The sequence below is a fragment of the Aplysia californica genome, unplaced genomic scaffold (assembly GCF_000002075.1).
Source record: "Aplysia californica isolate F4 #8 unplaced genomic scaffold, AplCal3.0 scaffold00010, whole genome shotgun sequence".
NCBI lineage: Eukaryota > Metazoa > Mollusca > Gastropoda > Aplysiida > Aplysiidae > Aplysia > Aplysia californica.
The window spans coordinates 47,627-62,261 of record NW_004797280.1 but is presented as its reverse complement, the minus strand read 5'-3'; the positions used below and the strand labels follow the sequence as shown (position 1 = coordinate 62,261).

General features: G+C 39.4%; 1 protein-coding gene and 3 non-coding genes across 7 annotated transcripts in view; all 4 read right to left on the bottom strand.

Moving 5' to 3' along the window:
• The window catches only part of LOC101862696 (E3 ubiquitin-protein ligase HUWE1), a 103,607-nt gene extending 89,995 nt beyond the window's left edge, over positions 1–13,612 (bottom strand). For 3 of the 4 annotated variants that reach the window (XM_013082986.2, XM_005089854.3, XM_035969988.1), the window contains exons 1-6: positions 5,961–6,754; positions 5,254–5,352; positions 4,502–4,621; positions 3,375–3,535; positions 2,954–3,032; positions 2,568–2,630 (exon numbers count right to left, since the gene is read on the bottom strand). In XM_013082986.2, coding sequence (XP_012938440.1) covers positions 2,568–2,630; positions 2,954–3,032; positions 3,375–3,535; positions 4,502–4,621; positions 5,254–5,352; positions 5,961–6,005 — 567 coding nt within the window. In that variant the 5' untranslated portion in view covers positions 6,006–6,754. Of the gene's footprint in view, positions 1–2,567; positions 2,631–2,953; positions 3,033–3,374; positions 3,536–4,501; positions 4,622–5,253; positions 5,353–5,960; positions 6,755–13,541 lie in introns of those variants that run through there. The other variant, XM_005089853.3, reaches the window with a different exon arrangement.
• Positions 516–774, bottom strand: LOC118477824. Its single transcript, XR_004858624.1, has one exon. It is a non-coding gene; the product is annotated as a small nucleolar RNA SNORA53 (small nucleolar RNA).
• LOC118477828 lies at positions 1,249–1,472 on the bottom strand. The gene has a single exon (XR_004858627.1). It is a non-coding gene; the product is annotated as a small nucleolar RNA SNORA53 (small nucleolar RNA).
• On the bottom strand, positions 1,927–2,185 carry LOC118477826. Its single transcript, XR_004858625.1, has one exon. It is a non-coding gene; the product is annotated as a small nucleolar RNA SNORA53 (small nucleolar RNA).
• Positions 13,613–14,635: the final 1,023 nt, after the last annotated feature.

Genomic DNA, 14,635 nt, shown 5'->3' with positions numbered 1-14,635 from the left:
CCTGTAAATGTTGCAATTCTGCAATGGAAGGTCGGATTCCGCCGGCATTCCATTGCAGGACCGCCATTATGAATTTTTACTTTTTAATTAATGTCTTGATTATTGGCTCATTTACTTGATACACATATAAGTTCAGAGTATGTTGCACTTGTCAGCTTTGCAACTGACAAGAAGTACACCGCACCAAAACTTTTTTAATAAATGGACCTGATAAAAAGATTTGCATAACAATCTAATATCAACTTTAACCAAGACAAACATGGTAGCAGCAAGTAACCTTATTTTAAATATATCTACCATGACTTTCAACTTTTAAGAATTTTTAAAAAACAAGGCTAATAATTATCTGTCTCAACTCTGATGACTACTTGCAAGCATATTATACGGCAACAAAAAAAAAATTTTTTTTTTAATAAACACGAGTTTTACCGCGGGGGAGGGGGTTGTTAAACTAAGGGACATGAGATTGCCTACAAGACTCTACATATGTACAAGCTAAATGTGCCTTAGCAAAGAGTGTCCCTGTGAGTTAGCAGCCTTGTAGAATCAACAATACCACACAGGTTCAGAGCAAACCTGTATGTACCCACTACAAGACAAACGCTAAACACGCAGAGGTATATCTACTGTTGCACGCCAATGACTCAAGCACACTCCATGAACAGCCGGTCAGGTTGTTTGGGTGCTGGGGGCACAAGGAGAAATCCAGCAAAGAGCAACACTGGATACTGGCACCACTTACACACCCGGAGTGTGGATCTAAGGAAACGTGCGTATGTCGAAGTTAAACAATAATGTCTGAATTTTTGGCTCATTTTCTTGATACAAATATAAGTTCAGAGTATGTTGCACTAGTCAGCTTTGCAAAAGAACAAGAAGTACACTGCATCAGAACTTTGAAAATAAATGGACCTGATTGAAAGATTTGCATATCAATCTAACATCAACTTTAATCAAGACAAACATGGTAACAGCGAGTAACCTTAGTCTCAATATATCTACCATGACTTTCATCTTCTTAGAATTTTTCTAACACAAGGGTAATAACTATCTTTCTCAACTCTGGTGACTACTCTCAAGTATATACAGCCAAAAAATGTATTAAATAAAACCAGAGGGGTTTTTTTTTGGGGGGGGGGGGGAGGGTAAACGAAGGGACATGCGAATGCCTACAAGACTTTACACATGTACAAACTAAATGTGCCTTAGCAAAGAGTGTCCCTGGGAGTTAGCAGCCTTGTAGAATCAACAGTACCACACAGGTTCAGAGCAAACCTGTATGTACCCACTACAAAGAAACGCTAAACACGAAGTGGTGTATCTACTGTTGCACGCCAATGACTCAAGCACACCCCATGAACAGCCGGTCAGGTTGTTTGGATGCTGGGTGCACAGGGAGAAATCCAGCAAAGAGCAACACTGGATACTGGCACCACTTACACACCCGGAGTGTGGATCTAAGGAAACGTGCGTATGTTGAAGTAAACCAATTAATGTCTTAATTTTTGGCTCATTTTCTCTATACAAATAAAAGTTCAAAGTACGTCGCACATTATAATCAGCTTTGGAACAAACAAAAAGTACACTGCCTCAAAACTTTGAAAACGGACTTGATAGAAAAATTTGCATAACAATCTAACAGTTTTAATCAAGACAATCACAGTAGCAGGAAAGTGACCGTATTCCAAATACTACATATAATGATATATCTACCAGAACTTTTATCTTTTTAGAATTTTTTAAACACAAGGCAAATAATTATCTGTCTCAACTGTGATGACTACTTGCAAGCGTATAAAGTCAAAAAAAATTATTTAAATAAACGTAAGTATAGAGTTTTACCTGGGAGGTTGGTGAGTAGAAAAAGGGACATGGTATTGCCTTCAAAACTTCTTACATGTGCAAGCTAAATGTGCCTTAGCAAAGAGTGTCCCTGTGAGTTAGCAGCCTTGTAGAATCAACAGTACCACACAGGTTCAGAGCAAACCTGTATGTACCCACTACAAGACAAACGCTAAACACGCAGAGGTATATCTACTGTTGCACGCCAATGACTCAAGCACACTCCATGAACAGCCGGTCAGGTTGTTTGGGTGCTGGGGGCACAGGGAGAAATCCAGCAAAGAGCAACACTGGATACTGGCACCACTTACACACCCGGAGTGTGGATCTAAGGAAACGTGCATGTGATTCATTTTAGCAAAAGGTGGTAAATCTAAATTAAAATGCTGGGGGGTTTTTTTTAATGTAAGTGTTTTCTACGCCCTGACCGACACAATTTAGATCATTTGGGAGGCAGGCTTCCAACCCTGCCTGACAGGGCCGACCAGGGCTGAGAAGGGTACAACATGCCAGCACAGAGACAGAGATACACAATAAAAATTTCCTCCCCGCTCGAGAATTGAAATCGGTCTCCAGCACGCCACAGCAAAACGTCTAATTGCTACATCACAGATACCAGCGATCGATCTAATGCAGCAATGGTCATAAGTCATAGACTATCCTTTGCTGTAGCAGAACATACTATAAACACTAGTTCTATATTTTGTTACAGCATAAACACTTACCCCAGAAGGTAAATCCTGACAGCATTCAGCTAAACCAAAGCCATTCTCCTTGCCACCCCAACTCTGTACCAAAAGAAAATTTAAAAATAAAAAGAGCAAGAAATACAGGTTGTCGCCAAACGTCAATTAAAGTTACCTGTGCAACAAAAACAGGGCATTATAATTACTTCAATTACATTTAGCTTGTACTTTTGCAAGTATCCCCTAATATCAGAAAAAAGCTCAGACTGAAAAGACTTTATATTCTTTGGAAGTAACGGCATACAATAAGTGTTGATGATACATTTATTTTAACTGAACCGCAACCAACATCGAAGCATACTACTTTATAAAATCAAAGATCGTATTTAAAAAATTCAACTAAGCCAATTCCATGTCCCACTCACCTCAGCCAGATGTACCAGTCTCTGTATCAGGCCTTGCTTTTTCTCTGGATTCATCCGAGAGATGAAATTTGATCGTTTACTGTGGAACCGAAAACAGGGAGTCTTGATTCATGAAAACAAACTTATCCGAGGTTCATCTAGAAGGTTAACAGTGTATGTTGTACTTTTCTTTGTGAGAGTTAATCCATTCACTTGCATTTAAAAAGAAAGTTTTGATTTAGTAGAGGTTTTACGGCGCTCGCCAACTGCATAAGGTCATATGAGCGCCATTAAAAAGAATGATTACAAAGTATCTGAACGGTTGTATAAAACTTCAACTTCAGTCTCTACCTTCCTATTCAGCCATAAAACTGACCAAACAAACCAACAAGGATTAATTTGAGACCAAACGTAATCAAACTGCGAACAATTGACCACCAACCTGAACACATAGAGCAGATTCAGCACGTAGAGTACAGTGCTCATGTCACAGGAGGTCAGTAATGTAGTGAGGTGGTCCATCGAGTTGTAGAGGTGCCTGGAGAAGCTGTGCTCTATCAACAGCGCTGTGAAGCGCAATATCTCCAGTAGCAGTCTCTTCAGCTGGAAGGGAGAAGCAAAAAAAATATAGTTATTTAATGTTAAAATAGATTTGGGGAATATTCAAATGCTAACCACACTTTATAGAGTAAATTAATCCATTCTCTTGGGGTCCCTGTTATAAGGGTGATGTAGACAGGGATTCCCCCTTTGTAAAATGATGGGTTTTTTTTTACCCTGGGCAAGAAGAGATGACCGTATAACTTTTTAGCTTTGGTAGAGGTTTTACGGCGCTCGCAACTGCATAAGGTCATATGAGTGCCAGAAGATTAGAGGCGTTACAAGAGAGTAACAAACATAAAAAAGAAGAAGGGGAGATAAGGAAGATAGATGTTTGATAGGAAAGAAGGAGCAAACCACACCAGAGCACCCGCCAACCACCAACGACCTTATAACTGATGAGTCACCTCAACAACAAAACAGCTAGAGCTATATATGCAGGGGGGGAACACATGAGAACAACCTTTAATTTAATACATAATATATGAGATAATAGCTTCCTACAAAGCAGGGACCAAGAGACAAATGGTAGAAAGGCTGTGTATACACAATGTCTGCCAGGCCAAATGTCTGCGCGGTGATTCACTTTCAGCAGAATTCATATTCGTTTTCAGACTTTGGCAAGAACTCTAGATGCACTGAAATAGTCATGCACTATACAGTAGAATTCACAAGTATATCAATAGGATGTTATTGAAAAGAAAAAAAAAAAAAAACCTCAGTGTGGTACCTTTTACAAGACGAATGAATGGTAATAAGAGTCACATACTCTGAACAATACAACACATGTGTCCCAAATAAGCTTCATGCAGATAGCAGAGGCATACAAAAAATATGATTTGAGATACCAATCCCAAAGTTTTAAAAAATTTAGCCCCAGGCAAGACACTTAAAAATTACTTTTCCTAGTCTAATGCCTGGAGACTAACGTTTTACAACAAACCATGAAATAGTGAAACTGATCCTCACCTGTACATTGCTTGGCAGATCGCAATGGAGAGTCCATTTCTTTTCATTTTCTTTGGCACAAGATTTCTCCAAGATGGCATCAAATATATCCAGAATGTCTGCCCAGTGATAAAGCTCACACTGGAAAGCAGAAGAAAAGCACAACACGAGATGATATGGACCTGTAACTAAATGAGGAAAAATGTCCACCAACTCCTGCAAATTAAGTTCAAAATTTATTTTCTATTTAAACCACCAATCCTAGAAACAAAAAGATGTTTGAATGGGGAGAGGCCTGAACATCATCTATCAAAACTTTTTTTTTTTTTAATGCCTGGCTTTTCAAAATTCACTGATTCTATTTTTTTTTAAACACATCAGTTAAAAAATATAGTAAGCATAAGTTCACATGTGGACCTCAAAACAGGAATTACTGAAAGTGAGCTTGTTCTCAGGAAGAGAGTCTGAGGGAAAACATAAAAGCAGGATGAAGACCTACTTAAAATCTGTTCTTCAATGTACTGAGCATGAAAAATGAGAAGGAAAAAAAAAAAAACAGCTGTAAGCCACCCATTTCTGTACAAGAATAACAAACAAACAAACACCATAATAATAGACACATAAAATCAATTTTTAGAAATAAAACCCTTGGCACCATTTGATAGCATATACCCCCCCCCCCCAATCGGGATATACGACACATCACAGATTGTCATCATGCGACCCTTACCATAGAAAGACCTTACATGAATTGAGTAACAAAACAGCCATACCTTGCCAAACGTCCAAACTTTGATCTCGCCCAATTCCCTGCACAAGTCATCCTCTGATAGGCCTCTGAGCTTGTCTATTAGAACCTTGCACTCAGCAGGCTGAAACATGGAAATGGAAAGAAGTAAAATACACATTTCAAAGACATTATATTATAGTACGGCACACAAGCATTTATGCTTACAATTGGCAACATTTCTTAAATGACGACAATGTCCCATCATCACTGCACGACCTAGAAATACTCTACATAACACCTACAACTATGAACTGAATCTGAAAAGAACCCGTACTCACTATAACTGCACCCCAGTATCCCTTTCCCAATGGACAGAGTTCAAATCTGCCATAATATAGTTTAATTAAAACTCCGCAGCTCAATCTTACAGTAAGCATATATATTCTACTGGAAAAACCATTGAGCTACAACCAGTACTGTGTGACAAAAATAAAACTAAATTACTCTATACCAGTAAATTATATTAATAAAAACAATTCTAAATGTTGTGCTTACCTCAATTTGCTTCTAAGCTCAAATAAATTAAAACTACACAGCTGAAAGTCAAGTTTGAACAACAGAAAAACCTTTGAACAAATTCCAATCCACCCCAGATAAGAAAAATTTACACAAGTACTTTTCATTCGCTGAAGCATTTAAAAAGTCTAATTCATAGCTATTACTCCACCAACAAAACAAAAAATTACTTACCACCTCCGAGGAGGGTTTTTTTAACTTTGATCTGTCAACTTTCATTTTGTTACTGAGCCGAATGTCTGAAAAATAGAAGAAAAAAAAAAGAGGTGAGCATTTACTACAAGGGATGTCAAAAAGATGACGATCTAAATTACATACAGGTCATGAGTGCTATTTCACCATTAAGTTTGCACCTCAATTGGTTATGCACAGATTTTAAAAAATGTATGGCCTGCAACACCCCTTTCTAACAAATTTTACATTTCATTTTAGACATCTACATTTTCTTTTATACATGTATTTTCAACATGACTTCACCGTTTTGCCCATTAAGGTCAACAAGTCCATCACAAAAGAGGTCTTAACTAATTGCTCAGGAACTCGTAGGACAATAGTACGATAAAATCTTATTTGGAGCTGAGACCTAGAGTGAAGCACTGGGGCCGCTTTGACATGATGCGTAGTTCCAAAATAATTTGGGAGAGTTTTCATCTTCCTTCCTATCATGAAAAAAAAAATCGGGAACAGAATCAATCCCTATTACTGCTGCCTTGTGTGTCACTGGGTGTCATGTGAGAATGTGACTGTCATCATCTTTACGTTAAAATATCCACCTGATTACATTTCTGTGTTGTTCCAGTTGACGTATAATCATATGTTTATCCTGTTGTTTTTTTCAGGGTGTTTTTTAAAATCTCACACAGTAAGTTTTTGCATGAGATCAAAGCCAGGGGCTCCAGTGACAGAACGGTTAGTTTAGTTTTAGTAAGAGTATTACGGCACTTGCAACACAATAAGATAATAAGTGTCGAAGATTTAGAGGTGTTGCAAGAGAGTAACAAACACAAAAAAGAAAGAAGGGAGATAAAGACAATAGATGCTTGATAGGAAGAAAGAAGCAAACAACACCAGAGCATGTTTAGTTTTAGTTAAGGTTTTTACGGCGCTCGCAACTGCATGCGGTCATATGACAGCGTGGTTAGCGAATTCGGACTAACATGTCCAGCAAATGTCAGTGACACTATGTTAAGATTGGTGATCACTGGGGTGTGTCCTTGAGCGAGACACAACAACCGTAGCCAGAAAAACCAGGGCATTGCACAGTCGCGACCAGTAATGGCATGTTTGTAAAACTGTCCGCATTTGAGTATAATACTGTGTACTTTGCATGCATATATATATATATTCGGGGGAGACTAAATACAGGGGAGATAACTCGCAATTTTGTTGGCAAATAAGAAATGTTCTAGGGGATATCATATATGCCCCTGTGGGCCAATAAGCACTCCATTAAATATAATATTTATGCTTGGCATTGTAACCCAATTTCAACAACGGTGATCAACTATCAAGCGTTATTTGTTTTTTTTTTTGTTTTTTTTAACTTGTCCACTGCAGTGGGAATTTTTACTTTCATAGATTTTCAGTAAGAGCCTGATCAAAGGCTAAAAGTCAAATAAAATCTACAACAGTCCTTGTCAACCCTTTTTAGTGCCAGTGGCCCTTTTCCACTTTTAAGAGGCTAAAATTTTGCAGGGCTTTTAATAAAATACCTGTCACTTGCGGGTGATCCCCATCGCCCACAATAATTACCACTAGTCGGCGGTGTAGGCCAGGTTGGCAAGCACACACCCCCCCCCCCCCCCCCCCCCCTCCACAAATTATCAGGCTTCAGTCAGCTCTTATTGTTTGTTATTTTTTCAAACAGTTGAAATGGTCCTCTCAGATGGGGAATCGCAACCCGAGGCAAAGAAAGCAATGGGATGGTGGGTTATTTCCATGCCAGCTCAAAGACGATTACTGTAAAGTTTTCAATGTCTGCAATTTTGTTGAACACACTTTCTGCCCATCTGTCCTAAGGTGAACAGAAACCAGGACCAAGTTAAATACAAACCAGGATCAAAGTCTGCCAAATCACAAGTCAAGAGCAAACACAAACACTACCCTCAGAGAATGTGTTTTCTTTCTGCACCAGGTTCTGAACATTTGTGGTAATCTTATTTGTTTTGATCCTTCACTGGCAATTTTTGTTAACAAATACTGGTGTCACAGTCCTAATTTACTGATCTATATGCCTTAGTTTATCATTACTCCACAAAAATGAACCAAAATTATGTTAAAAACCAACATATAATGGTGAAAAAACTAGCAAAAAAATAAAAGTACAATACTTGAACAATTATATTACTCTTCATGACAAAATTTATCAAGTGAAGTTTTGATTATGAAGCATTTTTTTTTTTACATTATTACACAGATCAGAAGCTCAAAATCAAAATGGCAGTTTAATGTACAGCCAACTATGGATGAGTTGATCTCGTCAAGGGAATAAAAAAATAGAACAGCTCACCCGTAATTCAACATTAACTGTCAGGATAACAATAGCAAACCCTCCTCCCGGCTCATTTGATTGTAATATTGTACCACAAAAAACGGCGAGACAAGCAAGGTTAGAGCGCATTCGTTCATGTGAGTGTGATGCAAGTGCCCTATGGTAGCAAGACTAATATCATGTACCTCTGCAAATGACCCGCTCTCTCACCGCAGCTCATTATGTTGTATTCCTGAGCACAGAAAAACTACTTTGGTTCTCACTAAAAAAAACAATCTCAGTTGTAACACGATGCCAACATAACAGGCTTATTATAAAAAGTTATTTTGAAGGGCTTTCAGACCGACATGCTTAGCTATAACAACAGCCCAACCATCAACCAACAAGCTGTTAAACGAAAAATACAAAAAAGCAAGAAGTGATTCAACATGGCGAAATACACCTATGTGACCCACTGTATGGCTGAAGTTGACAGTGTAATCGTTATATGTTTGACTTTAACAAGGTAAAGACGAAGAGGTGCTGAAACCAGAGAAAAGCATGAACTGAAGCGACTTCTACACAAGTGGAGTCTTGTTTACTATTGCGTTCGTATTGACCAGTAGCGCTCTTGAGAAAGAAAAAACGCATAATGTTCCCATTTTTTAAGCAGAAAATTACAGTAAAACAGAATAGAAGTACAGAAAGCAATCATTATCGGGGATATCTGAGGGTCAAATCTTACTGAAGTTATAGCTCTGCATGTTTTATTAGCATTTGATGGATTCAGGAAATAAGGCAACCATTCTAGGGTAGCGTAACACTTACCCTAACCTATTTCCCAAAAGGTTAACCCGTCCCTTTCCCTAATATTATCTGAATAAACGAAAAAAGAAAAAAAAAGACCTGGAAGACTGCCCCTGAATCCCTCAAGTCTGAACAAAACATTCCAAACTGGGTATTACTTTAAGTCCCAAACTCAAGTGTATAATATGTGAGGTGGCGTGATGAAATCAGGTGCTCGTCAAAATAATGAACTTCAAGAAAAAGAGGATTTTCCGTGTGTTTTTAAAATTTTTAAATAATTTTTGGTTATCGGCTAAACAACTTTCATATCCATTTAAAAACACTTGAATCTGAGTAGATTTTACAGAAAAACATTTGACAAATGGCCAAAAAAATGTAAGTTTTCAGTTTCTCAGGGCTCTCCAGTAGTATTCATCAAACTTTGGCAGCCATTTTCTCTCGATTTTTACCTCTGAAACCAGGCTACCCATACCCCCTTCACTTGCAAATAGTTTGACTTCTACTAAAGATAGATGGTTAATTTTTTTATGAAAGCAAGCCAAATAAACTTTAAGATGATATCAGTAATTCCATATATATACCTAAAAACTGACGAGCGCCTGATTCCACCGCGACGTGACACATACTATAGTCAGCTCTTCTCTTGGGTTTTTTTTGGGAGTGTATACAGACCCGGTAACCGGGAACAAAGTCACAAAGTATTTTGAAAGTATACAGACCCGGAAGGGGAACTCTTTTGTGATTTCGGAGAGTTTCTGCGCCCTCTTGGCTCAGGGTAGACATAGGTTCTTCTAGATCTGTCGCCTAGGTCTAGATCTAGATCTAGGTAGACAGACATAAATCTTTGATCTAGTTTCGAGGCTAGCCTAGATCTAGATATCATAGCTGCCACTCAGGAATTTCAAAAAAGGAGGAAATTCATGCGAAGGCGGATGCGCGCTCTCCGAAGGCTGGAGTAAAACCAGTGAGATCCAGAGGCTATATACAGGAAAGGAAGAGGCTAGCCGTACTTAAGTACGGCTAGACTGCGAGTCTAGCCGTACTTATTCTTAATATGATGGCTAGACTCACCATTTACAAAAAATAGGCCTTCTGAATTGTAAATATACATTTTTAGTGTGCAGTACCTAAAGTATTTGTATTTGAGACGAAACCAGGTGCCTTAATGACAGTGCATGTATTTTAAACCTCCTGTTTTCTAATGTCAATAGGGCCTAAGATAAGTACGGCTAGATGGCAGTCTAGCCGTACTTAAGTACGGCTAGACTTCTTGTCTTGCCGTATTTAAGTACGGGTAGACAGCCAGGCTAGCCGTACTTAAGGACGGCTAGACTGTCAGTCTAGCCGTACTTATTATTGATGGCTGAATTGTAAATGAAATTTTTAGTTTGCAATGCCTAAAGTATTTGTATTTCAGACAAAACCAAAAGGTGCCTTACTGACTTGCATGTATTTGAACCTGAATAATTACTAGATCTAGATCTGAGACCTGTGTACTTAACAGGCTTGAGTCGATAGGGCCAAACCTAGATCTAAGTACGGCTAGACTGGCAGTCTAGCCGTACTTAAGTACGGCTAGACTCTCAGTCTAGACGTACTTAAGTACGGCTAGCCACTTCGTACTGGAAAATCTAGCCTCTATGGTTTTGGAAGGGAAAACTGTCATATTTGTTAACCATAGGCAACTGAATTAAAATGTATTTGAAAAAAAAAAAACAACATAACAAAAAACAAACAAAAAACCCCAACAAAGGCACTAAGTTAAGTAGACTATCAAGCATTTGAGTCAATTTGACACAGTTTAGACTTGGTGACTAAAAATCCAGTGTTTGTTGCAAGCTGGTGTCTTATAAAAAGATTTCTTTCAACTTAAAACTTGTACATCGATGTAGAGTGCGCGCAGTATTGGATCAAGGAGGCAACACCTCTGCCGCTGTACTGAGCACTCCTGTACAACTGCAGTCCCGTTTGCACTTAACTTAGTAGTCCCTCTGTAGAGTGTAGATCTAACCTGAATTAAAATTATAGCCTAGGCTATCTAATCTAGTTCTAGATCTAGAATCTAGATATCTAAATATGTGTAAATCTAGATTATATCTAGAGATAGGTTATCTAGATCTAGATTCAGTGTTCACTTCATCAACAGCCACAATATAGATCTAGAATCTGGCCCTCATGTAAACAAACGGGACCGCAATTGTACAGGAGTGCCGCGGGCCGCGATTTCTTTATCGCACCAAACGCAAAGTGCAGCAAGCGGTTTGTTCAATTTTCTCATGAACTTTTCAAGTCGCACCGGCAGCTTCTTTCTCATTTCAGCTCCTTTTATTTTTGCATTCAGCATCAATTTCTCTCGAATTTCCGCCGTTTTCATTGACAACTCGGCGCGCTAACGTCCCGATGCCCAATCGACACTTTGTTGCTCCACAATAAACAAAGTGAAACTAACGCAAGGCCTAGAAGAACGGAAGTAGAAAGCTACGGGCGGACATGCGCAAGCTGCGTTTTCGTCTCTCTCCCGGTTCGGTGTTTTCCGCGTGTAAAAAAAGTATCGCAATTTGCGGCCGAGAGCGGTCCAGCGGAGGAAGGAGGAAAGTAGCGGGAAAAGCTAGATGAAGCGGAGTTTCCGCTATTTAGCGGGAAAGTGGCAGCTATGAACATAGCAGCTGAAGCAGTCAGCGATGAAACCTATATCTAGTAATGTAGCCCATCGTGCGCTAATTCCCCTAATAATATAGGCTAAGCGGCAAAGCGGGCCCACCACGGTGAGATCTAATCAACTGGCGATGGAAGCCCTGGAAGGTGACAAAAATAGGTGGCGGACATACGTCATCTAGATCTAGATCTATATTTGGGCCAAACATAGAGGTGTGCTAGATCTAGGAGGTGCTTGCTGTAGCTTTATGTGTTGTGTAAAAATAAAAATATACCCAAACTAGCCTAGCCTGCCTTTTAGTAGGCTACATTTAATAAGGTTTAGTAAAAGGTTTGAAGTTGTCTGGTCTAGATTTATATTTTGGTAGTGTCAATTGCCACCGAGTGACGCGGTGGCAATTGACAAAAATTGACTTTTTGTAATTGCCACAGAGTAAATTGGAGCTCTTTTGCGTTGGTGGGTAGATCTAGCTTGCTCGAGTGCTCAGTTCAGTGTTGTGCGTTCGCCTCTCTGTCCCTCTGTGTGTGTGTGTGTGTGTGTGTGTGTGTGTGTGTGTGTGTGTGTGTGTGTGTGTGTGTGTGTGTGTCTTCTCCTGACCCCCGTCCCCTGATTTTATGTTCCCCAATATAACGTGAATTTCTGCTTGAGTTTGTGTGCGTTTGTGACCTTCTAGTCTAGATCTACTTCTAGAATAGCCTGTGTTGGTTCTACACCAAAGTGTAGGCTAAAGCTAACCTAGATCTAGGCCTACGTCTCATTGAAAACACGCCAAGTTGGTACCGTACGCTACGTAGCTCTAGACTAGATGCTCGTCCAATGAAATAAGTTGAGAACAAATTGACCCATTAGACACACATTCATGTATAATGCTAAAGATAATGTTGTTTTCAGACTTGACACCGCTTCACTCGGTGGCAATTGACAAAAAGTCAATTTTTGTCAATTGCCACCGCGTCACTCGGTGGCAATTAACGCTAGATCTACCTTTTATTTTTTTGTAAAAGAAGCTATGTATGTATGTATAGGTTTTACCGCGCTCGCAACTGCTAAGGTCATATGAGCGCGCCAAAAGAAGCTAGATTAAATGAATTACAAATAAACACTAAAAAGGCGGTGGTATCATGTCATGTGGACATTGTTAGACTTGTGACTGCCTTTTGCACTCAGCCTCAGCTCAGCTGTTCTGACAGTAGACATGATGCCCTCCAAAAATGTTTTCTAGCCTCTCTACACTTTCACATCGTTCAGTGACCTTACTAACAGGCAAAGTAAGTTAGTTACAGCCCAACACAATGTTTCATTGAGCTAAAGAAACTAAACAATCGGACACAACATGGCTAGAGATCTACACTACTTAGCAGGCTACTGCACACTAATACAACAAACAAGTCAAAAATACTAAGAAAATCTTGTCAAAAACAAGGCAAAACCAGCATCCTACTGTGACTTCAATCCTGACATACTGTCATCATGAAATATCCAATATACAGTTAGTAATAACGGCGTACAGCCAAACACCAACACTACAGAAAGTGAAACTATCTGGTCAGTCAACAGTCTGTAAACTGTATAGCGGAGGCAAAAGCAAGGTAATCGTAATGAGTGTGAGTTTGAGCTATGACGACGGGGTAGAAAAAAATGATGATGTCACCACTGAATGCAGCGATTTTTGCAGAATATTGGACAGCTGACAATAATTGAACGACATAAAGAGATCTGGTAAATACTTATTGTTAAGCCACTATTGACATCCTGTGACCAAACTGACCAAATAACCGTAAAAAGTACAAAGAAAATGCTTGAATATTATTCATCTCTTTACCTCCAGACGGCCGCCATCTTGAGTCCAGTAAGGAAAATGCCCGGATTAGTCAAAAAGATGCAAGGGAGGCTACTCACTTTTTTTCTCACGAAACCATGTGGCGTGGGGCCTGTCACGAGTCTGAGAGAGTAGCGTTTCTCGCCCTTTTCGGCGATAGCCAAATTGACTTGTCTTATCTTGCCTGTCTTGAATTCTGGATCTACCTTTTTTTTTCTCTCAGTAACTTGCTCTTTTCCACCAGGGTTTGTTTGTTAATGTTAGGCTACTTGCAAGTTGCCTGTGTGTGTTATTCTTTTTACACAAACGGGGGGATTTAAGTGAGTGCGTGTGCAAAAGGAGGGGGAGGGGAGAATCGGTTGAAGCAAAAGAAGGGGGAGGGGGGGAGAGAACCAGGTAAAAATGAATGTAAGGAGGGAAAAGACGCGGGGAGTGGGGGTAGGCCTAGATTAATTTTGCAATTTATTTTGTGTCGCATAAGTTTTGTCTCTCCCCACATAACAACTCAGACGTTGAGAGTTAACGGCACTCTGTTGCCTAAGTCTTATAATAGCCACAGGTGTCTGAAAGTAAAGGCTTCCTTATTTGTATGGCAGGCAATGTGACTGGTACTCATTCGAACTCGGTCAATCTTGTAGGTCTGAAAACACACCAGTCTTATTGTTAAACAAACAATAGTTTCTCTTTTCTCTTCTTTTTTTTTTTTTCTTTTAATCTTCTTGCTCTTCGTTCCCGTTTCCGAAGAACCTGGAAATAAAAATGGCCACTCAGAATTGGGAGTTGGATTAAAGATCCTCTACTACACGATCTTTGGTTGGACGTTGTTATAATGTTGGAGGTAGAACAAGGAGTTCTTAAGCTCCTTGGGATGGAAGGAAACATTGCGCAATCCATTTCATGTTAGTCAAAATAAAGGTATAAGCTGAGAAGTTTACACCTTATAAATTCAAAACGCTTGGAGGTGACCAGAAGCTTCATGAGGTGAGCGGTCAGCAGAGAGTAAGCCTCTGTGTGTGTGTGTGTGTGTGTGTGTGTGTGTGTGTGTATGTGTGTGTGTGTTTGTATGTGTGTGTGTGAGTGAGTGCGTGTTTGTGTGT